The sequence below is a fragment of the Balearica regulorum genome, chromosome Z (genome assembly GCF_011004875.1).
Source record: "Balearica regulorum gibbericeps isolate bBalReg1 chromosome Z, bBalReg1.pri, whole genome shotgun sequence".
NCBI classification, from domain to species: domain Eukaryota; kingdom Metazoa; phylum Chordata; class Aves; order Gruiformes; family Gruidae; genus Balearica; species Balearica regulorum.
Genome location: NC_046220.1, coordinates 76,277,681 through 76,301,149, shown reverse-complemented (window position 1 = coordinate 76,301,149; position 23,469 = coordinate 76,277,681). Strand labels below are relative to the sequence as shown.

The window sequence follows — 23,469 nt, the reverse complement described above, 5'->3', positions numbered from 1 at the left end:
TAGAGTTTTGTGGGATTTTTATTATTTTTTTATTATTTTTGTGTGGTTTTTTTTTTTAATACAGGCTAGCGTTGTACCCTTTGCTAAAGCTGCTGATTCTGCCACATAAAACTAGAACAGAAATTTCTCAGAAATTAAGTCAGTTCCCCTCCTTGTTAATTGACTGTCTGCCTCCCAACTGAAAAACGGTCTGGATTTGCGTTTGCAAAAAACATTCCCTGTACAAAGTCTGACGTGCAGCTACACTGTTCTGACTGAGGAATGAAGAAGCCGAGAGTCCACTGAACATTGGATTTTTCCCTGTACAACGTGGCCTGATTTGGAGTTTGGTCCACCGAGGACAGCAAGTTAACCGTAGAGATCGTCATCATTGTCTTCGCTGTACACGTTGCCCCCGCTGCCACCTCCTGTGCCTTGGCTGGGACCGGCACCGCCCTGATTACCCGATGGGAACCTGCATGCAGCAGTGCAGGAGAGAGAAAAGATGCTGTTCAGAATCCTCCTCATGGCTCAGCACCATCCCCCCCCTCCACACCAACACCCCAGTGCCAAGTAGGACAGGCAGGAGAAACAGGATGAAGCCTTAAGGCAGGTGACGCAAAAGGCTCACATGGCCATGGGATGTCACTTATTTTAAGTGTAAAAGGGTTGATGGACTTCAGGAGCACTAACAGAGCAGCAACAACCCTTCCGCAGCACAGCCCACGCCCACCACATTGCGTCCTAGCTGCTGTACACACTGGGGAGAATGGGAAAGCACGGTGGAGTAGGGGTTCATTACCCAGAATCCAGCAGAAAGCTGCCTCGGTGCTCTGCTCTGGGGCCGGCTGAACCATGCTGCCCTCCCCCTGCTCCCCTACGGTTACCTGAAGCTGCCAAAGCCACGGCTCTGCTGTAGAGTCTGTGCAAACATCTCATATTTCCTGATGTCGTTGTCACTGACAGAGCGACGAGCAAAGCGCATGGCCTCCTCAAAGTGATCCCTGCGTATCTCAGGAACCGGGTCATCCTCCTCCACTTCCTGCAGCAGGACAGAGGGCCCAAGTGAGCCACAATGCCCCAGCTCCACGACCCAACAGCTGCCCACAGCCTCCCTCCAGGCCCCCATGCACCAACACCTGCCAAGGCAGGGGCTGGAGAGGGACGCTGCAGCAGACGGTGAGTCAGGGCTGCAGCGGGGGCCTTCTAAGCAACGCTGACAATGAGGCACCCCAGGAGGGCCTCAACCTCCCACAAGATGAGAACAAGTTGCTCCAGCTCCACGCTGTGCACCAAGAGCCTCAGGCGAGGATGACAGAGAGGAACACATCGCACCTCACCCACGGGCTGTCCATCTTGTGAGCGGGGGGAAGCTCGGGGTGCCCCACTCACCATGGCGGAAGGGTTGGTCTGCCTCTCACGTTCTCGCCTGATCTCACTCTCAATAGACTCGCGGATGGCCAGTTTGCAGGCACGCTGGCAAATTTCTGTCAGGTCGGCCCCCGAAAAGCCATTGGTCATCTTAGCTAGGAAATCCAGGTCGACATCCTAATGAAAAAAGAAGAAAGAAAAAAAAAAAGCAAGAGGCCTCTCCTTAACACCTGACATCCTCAGGTGACAGGAAGGTATCTCCAGATCCCATGGTATAAAGGTGCTGCTTTAACAGCTGTTCTTTCCAAGATTGGCCAGAGTTAAGATTCTTGTTTTGGGGAAAGTTAAGCACACACAAAGGCAGGCCACGCTCCCCGCACACCTAAGCAAGAAGCTGTGAAGCGGCTGTAAATGTCTCTGCGCTTGTGGATGTAGGGTATAGTTTGCTGAGGTCTCAGCATTAGGAGTCAAATGAAACGCTATCAAACTGGAAACGCAGATGGGGCACAGGCAGACCTAGACAACCAACCTCTTCCTCCTTTTCATCACTGGGGGGGGGGGGGGGGTAAGTACTGCAACCTCCTTTGAAGTTCTCCGCAACAGCACCAAAAAGCTAAGCTCAGCATAAAAAAGCTTGAGCTCTCACGTGACATCTGTCTTTCTCTGACTATCAGCTGCATTATTGCCTGTTCCCTAGACAAGGGACACAAGCTCTTGCCTGTGATAGAGTTCAGCAACAATTAGCTGCAATGCTTCCTCTTCAATTTCCATTTCCCACCCCCGCATTCTACATTTACTTTTCTTTCAGAGTACAAGAATCTTTTCCATCCTGCCATAACAGGTTTCCTGTTCCCACACTGCGGGCAGAACTCCACTACACGACAAAGACCTGCTGTGCTTACACACCGACACCTATCTTCGCTGATACCTAGCCTCAGAGCTCACGCCTGCCCCTACCTGTTCCTTTCCATCCTTCAGGGAGTGAAGGTTTCCCAGCTCCATACCACCTGGAGCAGCCATCAGCCCTCAACTCATGAGGAGCACGTGCAGCACACAGAAAACCCAAGTCAGACCCATATCCTACCTTGGCAACTGGTGATTTCCTCAGGTTGGCCTTAAGAATAGCAACCCGGGACTTCTCATCAGGCAGGGGGATGTAGATGAGTTGATCCAGGCGGCCAGGGCGCAAGATGGCTGGGTCAATGATGTCTGGCCTGTTGGTGGCACCAATGATGAAGACGTTCTTCTTGGTGGACATGCCGTCCATCTCTGTCAGGATCTGGTTGATGACACGGTCTGCAGCACCACCACCATCGCCGATATTCCCACCTCGAGCCTTTGCGATGGAGTCCAGCTCATCAAAGAAGAGCACACAAGGAGCTGCTTGGCGGGCCTGCAAAAAGCAAACAGGAACAATTACCCCATGTTAATGCCAGCAGGCAAGGAGCACACTGATTTCACACTAAGCCTGCCCAACCATTAAAGCAGCTCAGAGGAGTACCAGAGCACTGCTGCTGCAAGGAGAGCTTGGAGGACCTGCCCCAGAACAGCCTCCTGCCACACAAACCCTCAATTAAATTCTCCTGAACAACAAGCCGAATTTCCCCAAAACTGGGAGCATTGTAAACCAGGCAGAAGGGTGGTAACTCCAATGCCTAGAGGGAAAGCTGGAACCTGGACTAGAACTCTCCCTGCAAGACCTGGGGACATCAATCGGTTATTTAGGCACTCAGGTATCAGTGGCAAGATACATCCAATGGAAGGGGGAAATCCAATCATTTTCTTCAGCTATCTAGTAGGTAGCTATAGGGAAAAGGGAGCCAAATCTTTCTTCAAGCTGTGCAGAGAAAGGATGAAAGACCACAGGTACGCAAACAGCTGCAAAGAAAATTCTAGTTAAAAATAAGGAAAAAAAAATAATCTTCAGAACAGGAGCTCTCAAACGCTACCACAGCAGCCCCGAGAGGTCAGAGATTCTCCACCCTTAGCACATGTTCAGAACATGAGGCCCTGAGCAACCTCATCAAATTTCCAACACACCTCCCTGCTCTGGACAAACAGCTGGACAAGATGGCCTCCAAGGTTCCCTCCCAACCTAAATTTTTCTCTCTCACTCTCCTCCAACTTTGTTCTATTAGCACCTCCCCTGACCACAAGAGCGAGGATTCCCAGGATAATGCATGTAGATACCTTCTGGGGCAGGAGCTGACACTATGGGGCAACTGGGCAGTAGGAGTGTTGCAGGACAAGAACCCACAGGTTATTTTGAAAATCTGTAGATGGTGATGGCAAATGAGGTGTCAAGGTAAGCTTTCAGGGATGCGGAGGATATCTATGCCGTCCTAACACTAGCCTCACTGCTAAGGCACTGGGCCATTTATCCTCCTGTAACAACAGATGCAAATTGCAGCCAGAGAAAACAGTTCAAATAGCTATGCTGCTGAAGAGAATTAATTCCCTAACCTCAGGAAAGTACCCCTGCTCTCAGTGCAAGTGGGGAAAATACAAGAGACACAAACAAGAGCCAGGCCAGTAAGACAGACGCAGTGGAGACAGTGTTTTGGGGGTACCTCAGCACAAACACAGCACAGGGAGAAGAAACACTTACCTTGTCAAAGATCTCACGCACGTTGGCTTCAGACTCACCAAACCACATGGTGAGCAGTTCTGGCCCCTTGATGGAAATGAAGTTTGCCTGGCACTCATTGGCAATGGCTTTGGCCAGGAGCGTCTTACCACAACCAGGTGGCCCATAGAACAGAACCCCTTTTGATGGGGTCATACCAAATTTGAGGAACTTGTCTGGGTGCTCCACAGGATACTGAAGGAGAACAAAACCAAACAAAAACCTCTCGTGATGAGCCAGAACAGGCTTGTACCTTAGAATCACAGAATGGTTTGGGTGTGGGAAGGGACTCTCTAACACCATTTAGTTGAACCTTTCTGCCATGGGCAGGGACCTTTTACTAGGTTAGTTTTGTTTCTCCTCCTACCAGAAACACTACCCGAGATTTCTCGTGGGTTAAACACAAGACCCTGCCTGCTCAGCGCCACTGGAGTTTTTAAATGGACACTGGTTTGAAAAGCACCACAGCTACATTGGAAAGCTACCTTAAACAACCTATTTACTTCTAAGAACTAAGTACCAGTTCGGGTAGTTTTCCAGCACACTTAACCCCAACTTCACTCTGCCCTGCAGAAGCAAAAGGGAACAGCTCATTATCTAATCTATTCGGTCTGCCCTCCAGAGACAGGCAAAGTGTCAGAGATAGGTTATGATTTTAACATCAGAAAATTAAGACTGAAAATTAGATTCTTTTATTCACAGACAAGGTATTTGTACACTGCCATCTAAAAGGAGGAACGTATCAAACCCAAACCACCCCAATGCAGGCACCAGGAGTTTCCACAGACCATCATGATTTTTGTCCCATCTTTCCCTTTGCAGGAGGCTTCACGATTACCTCTCACCTGTCCCTGTGCTAATGCTGATGGGAAGCCCTTCGAAAGCTCTCTGTATGAGAATCTTCATCCACCTTCTGGCATATAAAGCCAACATGAAAGAGGATTCTCAGCAGTGGTCCCACTCAGTGATGGTCTCCACTTAAAAGGAGCAGAACTGCTGCTGTTTCTGCATGTAGCACAACACCCACCCAAGATTACACTGTAGACTCAGCTAAGGAAAGCCTGATGCTGCTTCCCAGCACCTTCCTCTCCGAGTTCACTAAGATGGAACAGCATGATATTTTTAGTCCATTACAAGCAAATACCACAAAAACCTCTGCATTTACCCTGATCACAACCCAAACAGGAATTTGAAGTAGTTCTGGATTTTGTTATTATAATTTTCAAGCTGACTAGGCAAAAGTCTGGTCAAAAACCTTACCTGTACAAGTTCCTGGAGTTCTCTCTTTACATCTTCTAGACCACCAATATCTTCCCAAGTAACTTGTGGCACCTCCACCACAGTCTCCCGAAGAGCAGAAGGGTTGCTCTGGCTCAGAGCCCACTATCATTGGAAGGAAACAGCATTATATGAATTCTAACACATTATGTTCACTTGCTTCAGATAAGCAATTAGGTATCACACCCAAAAGAAGGAGGGGCACTCCTGCATTACCCTGAAGTCATCCATGGTCACAGCCAGCGAGTTCATCACTTCAGCATCAATGGTTTCATCTTCTAGGTCTATGAGATCCATCTTCTTTCTGATAGCCTGAAGAGCAGCTTCTGAGCAAAGAGCAGCCAAGTCAGCACCAACATGGCCATGGGTCTCGTTTGCCACCTGAAAGCAGAGCACTGACTATGACTCACAGGGATACAAGCAAGCGCCCTGCAAGGGCCATGCATGCTCTGGTCACGCACTGGGAAGTGCGACAAAGCTCTGGAGGACAGGAACATCAGTGCTTTGCTGCGGATTCAAGACAAGCGCTACTACATATTTAACAGGCGAAGACACTGCTGTTCCACTTCCTACTTGAGATCAAAGGTGCAACTGGAATTCAGAGGTGTGCAAGAAAGATAACCCTGAGGACTGCAGTCCTTCGTTCAGGACAGATGTTACAGGAACCATCCAGTTTACACATGGTGCCAGTGTCACCACAATGCTCACCCAGCATTGTGTGAGCTGTTTCAGGTTTGCTTAACTTTTAAAGAGCATGCCACAACAAACCCACCCAGGACAGTGGCAAGAAACTTCCAGACTGGACTGACACATGTTTGTTTCACTTAGCCATGCCACTCTTAACTAGCAAGTGAGGATTTTTGGTTACTGGTAAACTAGTCAGAAGAAAGCCCAGAGATCCCACACTCACCTAGTTTCATGCCATCCTAAATCAGCAACTACATTTATGCGATCAAGCTTTAACAACTCTTCCATTACAAAACAGAGCACTGGGAACTTCTGTCTGCAGAGAGAAGCTTTCCTAATAGCATGCTACTCACCTGTTCCAGATCCACATCGTCAGCCAGTTTCATATTTTTTGTGTGGATCTGCAGGATCTCCAGGCGCCCAGTGGCATCTGGGATACCGATGTCTACCTCTCTGTCAAAACGACCTGAGGAGTGCAAAATATATGTTGAGCTGCTGCTTCTGCCAACTAGAGGAGCTGCAGTTGCTGCGTTCCTCTGACTGAACAACATGATGACAAGCACAAACACATACAATTTCGGAAAATGCCAGAGCTTTGGGTTTCTCTGCAGCATCTATCAGCACAGTAGCAGTCAGATCAGAGAAGGAGGAAAGGCTTTAGCCATTTAGGGAAAGTGAGACTACTGTATTAACTAGAGTTCAAGATTATATGACACAGAGGACTGCTGGTTTAGTAACTTTTTCTGAACCTTATTTATAGGAAAATAAGCTTCCTCAAACCAACATACCATGAGACATTTTTATTTCTACCTTTGTATCCTCAGCACAAGAGTCTCCAAATACTGACAGATTTAATTTTTCAGAACTTTCAGAGCAGTACCCAAGTGGTGAAAACCATGAATTGCCCCAGTATCTGGAGAGGCAGGAAACCTAGATATTACTGCAATATTAACTACAGTACGTACATCTATCATTTTCCTCTAGCCATAGCTGTGCATTCAAATGCCTCACTACACTAAGCAGCTGTTTTCCCCTGCGCGCTTGATTGTTTTTTTATTACAGACTTTACCAACTGGTCATACACTAGACATTCACTCACACTGCAAAGTTTTGAAAACTTGAATCTCAGAAACTACAGGACTTCTCATCAATAAAAGAAAGAGCAATCAGGCAATGCAGACCCTTCTGCAATCTAAGGCAGGAACATCCCCTTAAGCATTTACTCCTTCAGTGTGTCCTGAAATAGCTTCACCTAATAGAGGCTAGCACACTTTCTCACTTTGAAGTATTTATTTCTACAAATTTTAACCTAATATAGCACACAAAATTATACCAAAGGCTGGAAGCCTAGAAATGAATTTCAAACAAGCAGCTGGAGACAAGTCAATAGTTTATGCAACACTCAGATGATGTTTAGTGTTAATTTGTGCTCAATCCTTCCAAGGTGCCTGAAGCACAGCTTGTAACAAAGCACGTGATACAGAAGGAAGAGACTGGAATCGCGGTTACCAAATCTCCTGAGTGCTGGGTCAATGCTGTTAGGTCTGTTGGTAGCTGCCATAACGATCACATGCGCTCTCTGTTTCAGTCCGTCCATAAGAGTCAATAGCTGAGACACTATGCGACGTTCCACCTCTCCATGTGTCTGTGGAGAGAGAAAGCAGTGGTTAGACCAAAAGCTCTACAACACAGCACCAGAGCTAGTACTGCACCACAGCTGACAGATACAACAGCCTTGAGCTGTTTAGAAACATCATGAACCATATCTGATTCTTCTCACATCCAACTGAAATCAGGTGTTAAGTTAAATACTGCTTCACCCTGCAGTCAAATGCAGAGATTCACACCAGCTGCTACCAAAAAAAGACATACTTTTTACCTTCTACAGGCTTTCTTTACCTTCTCTCTCTTAGGAGCAATGGCATCCAGTTCATCAATGAAGATGATGGCAGGAGCATTCTTCTCTGCTTCTTCAAAGGCTTTCCTCAGGTTGCTCTCTGACTCACCAGCCAGCTTGCTCATGATCTCAGGACCTGAAAAATACTGGCACTGTGGCACCCAGAAGGCAGGCAGCTAGCCCCAAGGTATGCAGCTGAATTTTTTTAGTACAGCATTCACATGGGACAATCTATATTTCAAGCCAAAGCAAACACTACCAACCAAGTTCGCTAAATTTGCAGCTGAACAGGCAAGAACAGCATGCAGAATTACCTTCTATCATTATTCCAGTGTTTTCAGTTTACTCTAACAGAATACAGTGCTAGTCAATGAGCTACCTTTAGCTGCCTTTTTCCTTACCCTATTTCACACTTGGTGAGCTTCTCTGTAATGTGCCATCACACACTGTTAATGCTAGTCTTGGGTTGCAAGAGAAGCAATCAAATTGTATGGTGAAGAATTACAGGGTAGGGAAGGGAAAAACTGTAAGATACTGAAGCTCCCTTCACCGTACATTACACAGGTATACATTTACCTCTGTTAGATTCTATACATGAGTAAAAAACAACAAAAACCCCAAATTCCATCTCCTCTCAAAGAACAAGTAAAAAAATAAAAATGTATAAGCACATCAGTCCCAAAAGGAAGGACAGCAGTCCCCCAAGATCTCCTACAACTGCTGAACACTAGTGCAGGCTTACAGATTTATTCTGCTTTTACAGATTTTTCCATCATGCTGATAGGAGAGATGCTGAAGAGAAAGTATGCTTCTAGAAGATCCAACAAAAAGAAACCTGACCCTCAGGAGTGCAAAGCTGCTAGCTGACTAAAGCACACCAGCTGCAGAGTCAGTGGTGCAGGCAGGTTCTATGATGTTTCATTACAGTTACTCACCAGTTCATACCAGCTCTGTCTACAACACTGCCTGCAGCTCCAGGCTTGGGACCAGCAGACAGAGCATGCATCGCTAACTCTGGCAACGTTATTTAATTATGCAATAGAAGTACAAGTGTCTAAAGAAACGGCTGACTCATTAGCATTCAGTGACAGCTTCCACACACTTTAGGACTTATATGACAAGGGCGACATATGGTTAAAACCAACCCATTTACATCTGATATGTTGAGATACAAAGCACGTCACTTCCCTACTGCTGGTCACTGCTACGCTGGGCTATACACTCCTTTGCAATCACCTTCATGGGCCTACGTGACTGAAATCAGAAAAGCAAAGCAGCTTTTATACTCCTAAAGTACAAATGTTCAGTTATTCCAGCACTAACTGTAAAATGGGACAGAAAAGCAGCAAGGAAAGTTCAGAATCTGGTCCCTTCTGGACATAAACCAGTTATCATCTCAACCGCTTCAGGTGACAGTTATCAATAGGAGGTTCTCTCACTTGTAGCTACGTCCCAAGGTACTCATTACAGCTTTCAGGAAAGTTCCTCTCAACTAACATTATGTGAAACAAACCAGGCCTTGTGGTTTACTTGAGTGGAAAGAGAAATCCACAGCAGACCAGCTTCTCTTCTGGATGGAACATGGTGGCAGCAACAGAAACAAGTGGCCTGCACCCATATACTTAAGAATAACGTCACCACTTCACTCCCAGCTCTGCCCTCACCAATATAAATGAGCACCCAGCTAGAATCCAAGTCCCTGTGTTGCAAAGCTGTCTTCCAAACACCCTGCTACAACATGATCAAGCTTAAGGGAAGTGCCACTACAGATGCTTCCACACAAATGGCCTCCTTGTGTCCCCAGAGACACACTTGAAAGAGGTAAGAAAGAATGTCAGGGAGACAACATGGCTCTACAAGCCCTATTAACACCATTCATTACTGTAAGATGGATGAATGAGCACACAGCAGATCCGAGGCCAAAGTAGCCACTAAACTTACCGTTGATCAGAAAGAAGAAAGCCCCTGTTTCATTGGCCACTGCTCGGGCAATCAGTGTTTTACCAGTGCCAGGAGGACCATACAGCAGGATCCCACGTGGAGGCTGAGGACAAAGGCAAGGGACTCAGGTGGTTAGCTAGTATCTGAATGCTTAAGTAGCTTCACAGTGAAACTGTAAGCATTTGATAAAGCCAGTCCGAAACTGTGATGCAAACTCATGCAACAGCTGCCATCCCAGTATTGCCATCAACACTCTTACTACTTTGCATGACACACAAACAAAAACCTTGCCAGTAACTGACAGTGGTGATTCAGAGCATCACTCTGCTTTACAAACTGCCAGTACTGTAATCTGTGTCCAGAACATGTAAAGGAAATACTTTCCTGACACCAAAATTTAAAGTAACACAAACTACTTATTCCCCCCAGCAATGCCTCATAAATCTCTGAGATTAAGAGTCATCTCCAAGGGCGAGCCCACTCATCCTCCTGGCACATGCAGGGACTTACCTTCACCCCTATGGCCTTGAAGAGTGCAGGGTGTCGGAGGGGAAGTTCCACCATCTCTTTGATTTGAGCCAGCTGCTTCCGGCAGCCACCAATGTCGTCATAGCCCACTTCATTCAGTGACTCCTCCTCATCCTATCCGGAAGGAAACATTTTAAACATCTGTGTGAAAACAATAGTTCAACAAACCCTCCCAGTCTACAGAACCCAGGAGTCCACGTTTTTGCACATAGCCATTTATATGCTCTTGAGATTCTCACTTTCAAGTCTTCCTGCTGTCTTCTACAATTGTTTCTTAGCTGTCTTCCCAGACATACAAAGGGAATCGCCTGCATGTATCTAGACCTCACTGAAGCCCACCCTCTTGAATAACGGCCTCTGCTGCCAGACTCTGCTACAAAACAAGCTCTGTGACCCTCTGATGTGGCCAACAGAGATAGCAATAGGCAATGAAGCTCAGTATAAAATACACTTATTCCTTAAACTGTAAATGATATCTCTAACTGCTTGACATACCCTAGCTATCATACAAGTTCTCAGATGTAGTGTTGACTTTTGGGATTGACTCAAATTAACAGAGAATGTTAAGATCCAGACGTGTAGATAAGATCAACTGTAGCCAACTCTTCCAGTATAGCTCTACAGCATCCATTCATTTGGCTGTCCAAATCTCTACTGGCTTTAGCCATCTGTAACTTTAGGCCGCATTAAAGTAATAAAATTACACAGCCTGGAATCTCAGAGTGGATCAGTCCCAACCCCACAAATGGGAACTACCACTTTAAGCAGGTCACTCAGGGTCTGGCCCTATCAAGCACTGGAGGCCTCCAGGTTTGCAGATTCCTGCCCTCTCTGGGCCCTGCTCCAGGGTTGGGGGAAACCTTTTTCCTCGTATCTACTGGGAATTTCCCTTGATCCAGCTTATACCACTGCCTCTAGTCCTGGGGCACAGCTCTCAGAAGACCCTGGTCATCTACCCCTTCGCATCAGGCAGTTGTCAGTAAGCCTGCCACTTTCCCTTCTCCAGGCTGCATCAACCCACTCTCCCAGCCCCTCTTTCATTCATTCTGACTTCCAGCTCCTCATTGTGTTGGTGGCCTTGGCTGAATTTGCTCCTCTCTGTCTCTGCTGTGTCCTGAACAGCCCAAACTGGACTCATCTGGTGCCTAGACTCAATCTCACAAGTGTCAAATAGAGGTGAATTTCTCAGAAGGCAGCTAACTACAAACCAGCTCTCACCCAGATCTGCCGGTAGTAAAAAGGCACTTTATGAAATAAGCGACCACCCCAGCTCATTTCTCTGAGATTTCCTGCTCTGTAACAGTAAGGTGGCCAAGACCTGACACACAAGCCACTCAGGCTGCCTCAGGCTTGGGATGCTCAATGCTAGATACCTTAAGGGACTGGGGTGAGGGGAATAAAATAAAAAAAAAAAATCAACCATTTGGGGATATCAAACTTCTCAAGCACTGCTTTCTTTTCACATGGCATGCAATTTAGCAACATTGTCAGCCCTCCCTGCTAAGGATCAAGGGAGCTTTGGAATTAAAAGATGCATCTAAGTCCAGCATGAGATAGCTCGAAGCAGATCCAAAATCGGCTGCTGCCAAAGTATGCATCTCATCAGTAAACCCACACACTGGTGCTATCTCAGCGTCTGAGAAAGGACACTGGAACGACATTTCTCTGACTACCTTCAGCAGCAGCTCATCTCCTGAAACCAGAGTTTCTAACTATTACATTCAATACACCAAATGCCAAAACAGGAAATGCAAACACTGCTGCTTCGAAGCAGTGTCACAGAAATAGATTTTGGACAGAGGGGATTCAGCAGGAGAACTGCATGGCAGGATTCTGCTCACCTCTCGTTTGATGGGCTCTCCTTCACAATGGATCACCGTGTCCGGAGCCACTATGCAGTATGGACTTGGATCTGTCTCCACCACTTTGAACTCCACCGCACGCATCCCTCCACGCACCAGGAAGATGTCACCTGTAATACCCCACACACATCAGTTGCCTGCTGCAACCGATGTCTGCAAAATGTCAACCCTTGTACTACCAGCAGCCCCACATGACAAGGAAGCAGGTTACACAGGCATACACTGATGACATTTTTAACACTGCTCTGCATTTTAAACTCCATGTACTGTGACTACCCGAGCACCCTTTAGATCTGCAGCAGTTAAAGTTCTCAAATTTCATCCAGAAACAAACAGCAAACAAAACCAGCAAACAATAGAAAAGAATACTTTGCCTAAATACAAAACACAAATGCAAGGAATCACATTTCTTTTCCATTCAGTTTCAATTTAACATTGCTAAAACAGGCAAAATGCCCTAACTTCACAAAAATTCATTTTGAAGTTATTATAACTAGTTGTTACTAGTTATAACTGGTTTTCTCCAGAAGCAGAATAATGTATTACACTGCACTATGACTCCTGGCTAAACTGGGCTACAGAAGCTGGATAACTTCCACTTGTTTATACTGTATTAGGACCTGTTTGTTTTGGCAGAAGAGCTACTAGCACAACTCTAAAAGTGCATTTAGTTTTTTAACCACTCTCCTAGTTACTAATTAAATTACTTTGAAGAAGTGAATTTAGTCAGGGTGCCAGCTGGTATATCCAACCAATTAATATGTGGGCAACTTCCCAATTCCATCAAGTGGGAGCAACTTAGTTTAATGAGATTTTCTCCAGCATTCTATCTGATGCCTTCTCATCTCATGTAGCAAAAAAAATACAGGAGAACTACCAAGCTGCTCTGCCAGCCAGTACCAGATATCACCTTCTTCTGAAGATCAGGAAAAAATTAAATCAGTACCAGCAAAATCTCACTCTACAACTGTCAGTATAATGCTTTGCAGAGATCTCGGCAAGCTTCTAGAAATTCTCTTTATTCATTCCCAGGACTAGCTCACACTGGCTCCTTCAGGACTTCAATAACAGGCACTATTACCTTTCCTGATGGGTCTGTATGCTTCCAGGAAGTACGGCTTGAGATAGACCTCAAACAGATTCCCTGTGATCCCTTCTACTGTGTCATCAATCGGCAGCACATGGATACGTTTACCGTATTTCACATCTGGGCAAGGCTGGATGCTGTAACAGAAGAAAACTCCGGTTAGCCACATCACGCTGGACTTACATGTGCCAAAAGACAGGCTGGCAGGGAATAAGACCAGCCTGGCTGAACCTTAAACTGGCTACTGCCATAAACGACAATAAAAATGTTTCTGTAAATACATTAGCAACAAAAAGAGGGCTAAGGAGAATCTCCAGCCTTTATTGGATGCGGTGGAAAACATAGTGACAAAACTTCATGCCTCCTTTGCCTCAGTCCTTAGCAGTCACATCAGTTGTTCTTGGGGTGCCCAGCCCCCTGAGCTGGAAGACAGGGATGGGGAGCAGAATGAAGCCCCCATAATCCAAGGGGAAATCATTAGCGACCTGCTGCTCCACTTAGACACACAAAAGGCTACGGGGCCAAACAGGATCCACCAAGGGCACGGAGGGAGCTGGCAGAAGCGCTCACCAAGGCACTTTCCACCATTTATCAGCAGTCCTGGCTAACCAGGGAGGTCCCAGTTGACTGGAGGTTAGATAACGTGACACTCATCCACAAGAAGGGCTGGAAGGAAGATCCAGAGAACTACAGGTCTGTCAGTCTGACCTCAGTGCTGAGGAAGGTTCTGGAGCAAATCATCTTAAGTGCCATCACACAGCACGTACAGGACAACCAGGGCATCAGGCCCAGTCAGCATGGGTTCACGAAAGGCAGGTCCTGCCTGAGTAACCTGATCTTCTATGACAAGGTGACCCACTTGGTAGATGAGGGACAGGCTGTGGATGTTGCCTACCCGGACTTTAGTAAAGCCTTCGACACCGTTTCCCACAGCATTCTCCTAGAGAAACTGGCTGCTCATGGCTTGGACAGGTGTACGCTTTGCTGGGTAAAAAACTGGCTGGATGGCCAGGCCCAAAGAGTTGTGGTGAAGGGACTTACATCCAGTTGGCAGCCGGTCACAAGCAGTGTTCCCCAGGGCTCAGTACTGGGGCCAGTTCTCTTTAATATCTTTATCAATGATCTGGACCAGGGGATTGAGTGCCTCCTCAGCAAGTGGCCAGATGACACCAAGTTGTGCAGGAGCATTGATCTGCTGGAGGGTAGGAAGGCTCTACAGAGGGACCTGGACAAGCTGGATCCATGGGCCGAGGCCAACTGTATGAGGTTCAACAAGGCTCAGGGGGGCTGGGTCCTGCACTTGGGTCACGACCACCCCACGCAACACTACAGGCTTGGGGAAGAGTGGCTGGAAAGCTGCCTGGTGGAAAAGGACCTGGGGGTGCTGGTCGACAGCCAGCTGAAGATGAGCCAGCAGGGTGTCCAGCTGGCCAAGAAGGCCAACAGCATCCTGGCTTGTATCAGACATAGTGCGGCCAGCAGGACCAGGAAAGTGATCGTCCCCCTGTACCCTGCGCTGGTGAGGCCTCACCTCGAGTGCTGTGTTCAGTTTTGGGCCCCTCACTACAAGATAGACGTTGAGGTGCTGGAGCGTGGCCAGAAAATGGCCACAAAGTGGTGAAGGGTCTGGAGCACAAGTCTGATGAGGAGCAGCTGAGGGAACTGGGGTTGTTTAGCCTGGAGAAAAGGAGACTGAGGGGAGACCTTCTCACTCTCTGCATCTACCTGAAAGGAGGGTGTAGCCAGGTGGGGGCTGGCCTCTTTTCCCAAGTAACAAGCAGTAGGACAAGAGGAAATGGCCTGAAGTTGCGCCAGGGGAGGTTTAGATTGGATGTTAGGAAAAATGTCTTCACTGAAAGGGTTGTCAAGCACTGGAACAGGCTGCCCAGGGAAGTGGTGCAGTCACCATCTCTGGAGGTATTTACAAGACATGTAGATGGGGTGCTTATGGACATGGTTTAGTGGTGGACTTGGCAGTGGTCAGTTAATGGTTGGACTTGATCTTAAAGGTCTTTTCCAACTAAACAATTCTATCCTATAGAAAAAGCAGTGATGTCCCTTCCCAGGCCAGTACCAATGCCAGAAAGGACCCTCCAAAGCCTTGGTGAGAATTCTCACCTGCATAAGAAAATTTCAATGCTGACACAGCAAAAAGCATGCCTATTAAGAGCTAGTCTTCACAATACACACCTTCCTTCCCTCCTCTCAGCCCCATCTAAGACCACCGGCGAGTTTCATACTTTCCTCCTACCCCCTGCTCTTCTGTAGGCTCCCTCACCACCCCCAAGGCACATTTACAAGTTACTAATGCAGCCTAAAGACCTGTGAGAGTCACAAGCCAACTTTTGTTTCAACAAGGAGCTACTGCTGAACCAGTTGCAAGGGAAAGGGAGCTGGGAGAAGCTTTTTCCTTCATTTCTCTCTCAAAACCTACTACAGAGACCAGAGCCCCTGTTGCTGATAACCCTGATTCTGAGCAAAGGCTCTCACAATACCACCCAGGGGTAATCAGCTTGCAGCCACGTGTCTGTCAGTCCACCTTTGTGGAGGCTGACATTTAGGCTCCTTCCCCCTATTTAAATAAACACTTCAGTTACAACTTTGCAGTGTGGACCAACAGCCTACTGTAGCGATAGCTCAGAGCATCAAGCTGTGGCAGAAAGCTCAAACTGGCTTTGCCAGCTAAGAAAAGGCTATGTGAAACTGCAGGTGATCATGCAACTTCTCATACACGACTTTGCTCAAGACTCTTAATATGTTTCAATACATGCTTTACAGAGAGGATATAGCAGAAGCATAAAGCAAAAGACAGACTGGCCCAGAAGGAAAACAGTTGACAGACCACAAGCAGGAAGCGATTAGCACATGAATCTGGATTTTGGCAGAAACCCGGCCACAGAAAGTAATTAAAGATCAGTAAGAAAAGCTTTGAGGGCAAGAGATGTGAAAATTCTCTGACTCTCGCAATAAGGCTAAGGCAGTGAAATACACATTTGGAAGGGTGAGAACCAGTACAGACTCAGTCCAGCAGAGAAGGGGAAAGCACAGGCTGAACTGTCACTCTGGAAACAAGTCCAACAGTAACCTCACATCAGATTAAAGTAAGGATTCACCTTTATTTTAAATCCACAGACTGGCTCAAAGCACTGTTCTGTTTCAACTACACTGGTGTTTAAAACTTGCATTTTCTAATGGTAGAAGGATGGGTGGAACAGCCTCATTCCTCTCCTCTACAAAGTCTGTATGAAATACATTTTGCATTTAAGGATTATTCCAGAGATCACTCCAGGAAGAGCCTTCCCACATTTAAGCCTGCAAACTAGCATTTTTACGTTTAATAAAGACTCAAAGGTTTTTCCCCTTACTCCCATTCACAGAATGGAACCTGTCTCCTATAAGGCAAGATGTATAATTCAATGCTTTCCCTCTACTTTCTACAAGCATTGCGCAGCAAAATTTCTGCAATGCTTTTTAAGCATTCCTAATTTTAAAATTATTTTAAATACAAAATAAATATCCTTCAGGAATATTTAACCTTACTATTTCACTGCTTCATGTTTTTGTCACTCATTTCTAGCAAGTTTTAACTTCTGTTTGTCACCGGGCAGCTCAGACACTAGGAGATTAATTACAATTGTTGCTTAATGCCCACCACAGTTAACACTGCAGACATTAAAAATTTAGACAAGAAAAATTTGCGAGTTCACGTCACAACGTAAATTTGGGAAGACGACTGTGACAATAGTGGGACAAATAAGCCATTCAATTTAATGACAGGACCTGCGCTCGTGATGGTCCTGAACAGACTTGAAGAATCTTTAGCATAATTTTTTAGTATTAATCTGAATACGCAAACAGCCAGAAACACATGAAAAAGTAAATGGAGATCTCTGATGAAAGACATGCACTTAAAAACATTTCTGTGATCTGCTATGGAAGATGTAAGGATACCTCCTGCAGACCCTGCCTCTGCTACAGACTCAATCAATTCAGAGCCAGCACACAAATTATTTAGGCAACCCAGGGATACACAACAGTTAGCAAACAAGTCCTCACCTGATCACATCACCCAGGCGCACTCTCAGGTTGTTACGAACAACCCTATTCATGCGAATCTTCTCATCTGAGCAGGTATCATCTGACAGAACAATGCAGACCGCTTCTCTCCTCTTTTTTCCTTTTAGCAGAACAGTGTCTCCTCTGAACAGCTGCAATTCATCCATTTTTGCCTGTAAACAGCATTAGAACAAGCTTTTGGCAAAACAAGAATTCAAGCATTTAAGGAAAGTTACTTGACTTGGGAAAATTACATCTTTGAAGCAATATCCTAAATCCACAAGGACAGAGGCTCCCACTGTGCTGGTAAAAAGCTAATCCTGAAGCCAGACTAAGAGCACAAGCTCAAGTGACTTCTACAAGTTGAGAATCAAAATACATTTTAACATGGGAGTGTCAGAAAACAAGACAACCCACCTCCCTCACTTGTAACTGCTGCAGCTTCTGACACAAATACTTAGATTTATGTTGCAAAATTACATTTCAAGTTGATACACAGCAACAGCTCGCAAATTACCAGATTAAATGCTTTGCTTTTATAGATGACGCACCTGGGACAATGACACAACACTGTTGTCTTCATTGATGGCTTCGTCAACAATTAACCGATTGGGCCTGTTCTTCTGCTTCAGAATAGCAGTCGATAAGTCATCTGCTTTAGAACTGGTGAAGAAAACGGAAGTTATGTCTGAGTGATACTGCTCCCCCCTTTTCCAGCAACATCCCTGTTTTCACCTCCATTTTCTACAGGTTGCTATGCTGTCTTATCTTTTAGAAACTATACTTACCTGTAAGACAAACAAGACCGTTTTTCCCAGGCACCAGTTGTAGGAGGTCAAAGCACAATGTTTTCTGTCAGTAAGTATAACTACTTTACTATCCTCAAATGGAAACAGCTGTGAAGTGGCCTGTGAGATGTTGCTGACTGCAAGATGTTCTGCCTAAAAGAATTAGTCAGACTCATCTGAAATCACATGTAACCACTGCCACTGAAACAAAAGTTCAAGTCTATTTGGTGTCAAATCCCAGATAAATAGGGGAATTAAAGGACAATGCTGCAGCTCCCCTGACAGGAAGAGTTGTAAGAGTTTAGCCTGTCTAGGCCTATTAGTTAAACTTAGCAAGCCAGTAGAAATATTCAAGTGCTCATGAAAAACGGGTTGTTTTTTTTTTTTTTAGGATATAAGCACCTTTCTGTAATATCTTCACAGAGTCACCGCAGCTCTAGTCTACTACGCCACAAAAAAGTACCACAAACAATCCTTGACAAATTCGAGTAAATGAAAGGGCAAGGAAATGGAAGAAAGGCAGATTGTTTTCCTTCAAAATCTAATACAGCAAATAATTCACTCCATGAAAGAAACATGAATTTGAACCAACTAATTCCTGAGGAGCTCTTGGAAGTTGTACATTAGCCATTCACAACAGTGGCAGATTGCTGTAACTTCCCTTGGTGGGCACCTGACTACTTTCTCAAAGTAGTCCAGATGTACCAGTGTCCAAGGTCGGAATAGAAAACTTTGCACAGTGTGGTTCGATTCTGACAAAGAAAAGAAAATAAAGTCTTTCTTGGCCCTAAGCAAGCAGCAAACACGGGCAAAGAGTAAGAAGCTTTGTGGACAATGGTATTGGCCGTACACTTCGGCTCCATTTTGCTCCTTTAGGGACAAAACAACCAGAAGACATCAAACCTTTAGTGGAAGTGGCAGAGCAAGCAGCTACACAGCATGAACGCAGACCATGGCCGCAGTGCGTCACTTGGCACGCTCACCACATTTTTAAAAGTACATGAGAGAGGGGTGACATACCTACAGTGTGATGTTACCCAAGGTCCCCCCACACCCTCAAGATACAGATTTTTCCAAGACAGACTATGAGATACTGGCTCCTTTCTCCAACACGTAAGAAGCGGAACGATACCAAGCAAGCCTATTAGGGCAGCCAGCTTGCTCCCAAGAGTTTTTCATGCTTTGCATAAGCCCTGGTAGCACAAGAAACATGTTGGAAATGAGAGGCAACATGATTTTACGTAAACAAGAGGAGGAGCTGTAAAACATGTCTCTCCTGGACTGCCAGCACTGGGAAAGTCATGTTTTTTCTCTCTTCATTAAATAGCGCAAGCGCTATGAAATAGACATCCATCCCTTTCAATGGGTACAGATCCATTCTCTGAACCCAAAAAGATACAAGAAAGGCTGCTGGATACATCCAGGAAGAATTGCATGAATTCCATCTTCAGCCTAAAATGTGGTCTTGGTAGAGTCCTAAAAGGTCTCAGATTTCCAGGAAAACTGAGAGAGCAGTAAGAAAACAGAACCAATACATTGTCAGGCCAGACAGGATCTTGTGGTTAAAATAGCACATAAAGCAACAACTTACTCGTAAGAACCTTGCCTCGGACTTAGCTCCTGGCCACTGAAAATTAATTTAACAGGCAGACTTTAAAACTTGAGCTAAGGGACACCATAAAGAAACAATACTACTATTTAGCCTGTTCAAAGTGTGACTGTAACTCATTCCCCTCTGCACATGAGATGTGGACCCAAAGGCCTTTGGTAAGAAACCACTGCCAGACCTTGGCTACATAAACTGTGACTGAAACTGACTGGCTGTCCCTCAGGATGCAGAGACTGCTGTGCAGCCTGAAAAACAGTCTGGGACACAAGATAAAAATAAATGGAAGAGGAACTGGGCAGCAAGTGGAAGCTTTTGGACCGAAGCTGTCAATAAATCAAAAGCTGTATAAATCCAGAAAGGAAGTTCAGATACCTCCTGACAAACAACAGTGCTGAAGAGCACAGTAAGAAGTTCACTTGTTTCTGCTGAATGCAAGAAAAAAGTTTTAGTACTGAAGAACTGAATCTACAGTTTCCTAAGTAAGAAGGGAGGGCTGGATCAATGTGGTCAGTACACTGCTTTAAGTGCAGTAATTGAAAAGCTTGGAGGCATTAAAAATGGAATGAAGGTCTCCAAGAAACAGCATGCAGGCATCTAAATGTGTGCGGTCAGCTTCAGTTATCTGACTTGACGGTTCTGTAGACAAAGAAACAAAGGTGTTACGAAATTACACATCAGCTACACAGGAGAGTGATGTTATTTCTCCTACAGACAAGGGTAAGAACCTTATGAGACAACCACTACCCATCTTCCAGCAGTAATTAGGAGTATTACTATTATCACCATTTGCCCTGATTGCACCTCTCCTGGGGGTTCCTTGCGCTGTAACTGAGATGATAGAGCAAAATATGTCTGTGCACCTCAAGCACGCTCAGACAATCCCTGACATCTATGCATCAGAGAAGGAGAGCCTGCACTGAAAATGCTAAGCAGAAAAGCCTTAAGGCGTGGGCTGGGGCTCTCTCCTGCCAACTTCCCTACGCGTGCTGGTAAACTTCAGCAAAGGGCAGGACAGACAGCTAACCTAGGTAAATTTTAAAGCTCCTCAATGAGTTTCCTGTCAGAGAGAGCCTGGTGCAAATCCTCTAGATCATCTCCCCTACTCGTCCCTTTTGTCAGCTCCCTCACACACTTTCCCTCTCGCTCCTTTCTTTCACTGACTCAACAAAGAGATAAACAAAATGTAGCTTTAGAGCTGTTTTGGAATTAAAAGGAAATTCAAAGCCTGCATCAAACCTGCCCCCACACAGAGGTCAGAAGTGATAACACAATCCCCAGCACAGCTAATGGCCAAACTTGCATATAAAATGAAGACATCAATAAAATTGAAGCAAATATGTACTAGCCCTAAAGACCAACAATAAATGGGTTCCCAGTTCCCATCTTTAGCCCCCCTTTTCTCTCTCAGTAAAGCAGCACAACAGCTCCATTTGACACAGGGATGGGGTGGGGGTGGGGCTTTTTACAACTTACATCACTTCATCATTTTTCTGTGTCAGATCTCCCCTTGTTCAGCATGTGATAACGCCCAGAGGCTATGCATTATGGTTGATGGTATGAAAAGCGAGAGCAGAAAGTAATTACCAATTAGTGATTCTTGTGAAAAGGACTACCAACTTCCAAAGCTCCACCAAAATTAAGGAAATAAGTTGTCCCTGCAAGTATGTGCTAAAGATATAGTGAAAAGGCACTGACTCAAACCACTTCTAGCTTCGGTAACAGAAGTGAAAACAGTCATGTCTTCTGTATGCTGGTGTGTGTTTTTATCAATATCCTCACAAACTTGCTTCCGAGATAAAACCTGTCAGTAGTTTCTCAGCACCCTGAACATACACATAGGCACACACAAATGAGAAACCCTTCAGAAGCCACACTCTTGCAATGCTACTCACTACGCTAAAGCTCAATTCGGCAAGATGGCTGCCAACAGCACTGACCCAAAAACAGCAAGTAAAATTTAACTGTTTTCAGTTGCAGAGTAACTTTTGTTGATTCATATGTGGTGAAAATAACTCTACTAAAGTGTAAGTTTATTTTTAAAGACATTGTTCACCTCGCTCAGCTGCAAGATACACCTCTGAGACCACCACTTCCATCACCAACTCTACCACAGACACTGAATTCTTAGCCCACCTTGCTGGAACTGAATCAGCAGGACTGAGTCGGTCTGAATTTCAGGAGTTGCAAAAGAAAAGGAGAACATAAACAATGGACACTAAAGAGACCAAAAATGACTCTGACTAAGCCAAAAAGTCACTTCAAGTATTCTTGTATTTGGGAAATTTATCTTCAGTTCTATTTTTACTCCTCTCAAGGGGCAATGAAGTAGCTTGTGCACGTGGGCTGAGAGCCGAGAGACCACTACTACTCAACTCATTTTTGAGGAGCATGAAAGATGATCCTCAGCCTGGAACTGAACAGAGTGAGGCAAGACACCGGAGATGAAAATATAGCCGACTGCCTCAGCTGCCACAGAGGCCAGCCCTGCACGACATGTCTGCTCCTACGACTAATGCCAAGTCACTTGCTAGCCCCGGCCCGAGGGCCGCTGCGGGGAGGAGACCGGGACATCCCTCTCCCTCCCTCACTGCCCCGCCAGCCGCTCCGGGGCCTGGAAGACAAAGCCCTCCCTGGCTGAGGCCTAGCCCAGGCGGGACGGCCCAGGCAGCGTCGGGGCACGGCTGGCAGGCGGCTCGGGACCCGGCTAGAGCCCAGCAGGAGGCCTGGCCTGGCCTGGCCTCCCCCTATGACTCGACACTTCCCGGGGAGGCCCGGCCGTTGGGGGGGGGGGGGGGGGGGCGGCAGCAGCGCGCGGGGAGCGGCCCATCCCCCTCCCGGCACCGCCTCTGCCTCCTCAGGGCCTGCATGACACAGCGGGATCGGGGGACGGATCGGGCCCACCGCCGGGCCCGGCCCGGGCCTCACCGCGCTGAGGCGAAATAAGGCGGCCTAGGCCGGGACGGGACGGGCCTTGCGCCGCCGCAGCAGGGCCTAGGCCGCGGCCTGCCGGCAGGCGGCCCACACTTACTCGGATCCCGAGGCCATGGCGCTGGGGGGGGAAGGGGCGAGGGGAGGCGGGCGGCGGCGGCTCCTCAGGGCGGGCGGCGGCGGCGGGCAGTGGGTCTGGGGCAGGCGGGAGGCGGCGGCGGATCCGGGCGCTTCGCGCTGACTGAACCTCAGAGCCGACTCATCGGAAGGGGGAACTCCACCTCGCTCCGCCTCGCCTGCCTAGCAACAGCGTGCGCTGACCAATCGGAAATTCCGCCTCAACCAATGGCGGAGGGGAACCACAGGGGGGAGGACGAACACACGAGGGAAAAAAAGAGCGAGAGCTCTCCCTCCTCGGGCCCCGCCCCTCTCCTTTCCCTTCCCAATCGTCACGAGCCAAACGCAACATCCGTCAGCCAATCGCATCGCCGCTCCTGCCATGGTTGCTCCACCGGGCAACACGGGTCGGGCAGCCAATGGCAAAAATCCACCAATGGAAAAATCCGAGCGGGAAGCCCTGCCCCGACGGCCATCAGGGTTAGCCTCGACTCGCGATTGGCCACCGACCGAGGAAAGGGAACGGGGAGGCAGGGTTGCAGCCAATCAGAAGGGGCGGGAGGAGGGTGCTTGGGGAGCAGCGCGGGTGCGCTGAGCGCGTCTGGGCTCAGCCGACGGAGCAGCGCGGGTGTGCAAGAGGGGTGTGCGGGTGTGCAAGAGGGGTGTGCGGGTGTGCGGGGCACCGCGGCGCCGAGAGCGGCCCCGGGCAGGCTGT

The 23,469-nt window shown here is 47.0% G+C and overlaps 1 protein-coding gene and 1 long non-coding RNA gene across 2 annotated transcripts; both read right to left on the bottom strand.

Annotated features, from left to right (window-relative positions):
- VCP (valosin containing protein) lies at nt 1-23,086 on the bottom strand. The gene is made up of 17 exons (XM_075741195.1): nt 22,738-23,086; nt 17,864-17,975; nt 17,313-17,485; nt 13,251-13,393; nt 12,149-12,279; nt 10,290-10,421; nt 9,780-9,882; nt 7,841-7,974; nt 7,451-7,586; nt 6,295-6,407; nt 5,471-5,635; nt 5,237-5,359; nt 3,959-4,171; nt 2,435-2,743; nt 1,372-1,527; nt 867-1,021; nt 1-454 (listed from the first exon to the last, which is right to left on the bottom strand). Exons 1-17 carry the CDS (start codon nt 22,752-22,754, stop codon nt 349-351), a joined length of 2,421 nt encoding a protein of 806 aa, XP_075597310.1. The 5' UTR covers nt 22,755-23,086; the 3' UTR covers nt 1-348.
- Nucleotides 20,082-21,876, bottom strand: LOC142599603 (uncharacterized). Its single transcript, XR_012833181.1, has 3 exons — nt 21,763-21,876; nt 21,183-21,244; nt 20,082-20,345 (listed from the first exon to the last, which is right to left on the bottom strand). It is a non-coding gene; the product is annotated as an uncharacterized LOC142599603 (long non-coding RNA).
- Nucleotides 23,087-23,469: the final 383 nt, after the last annotated feature.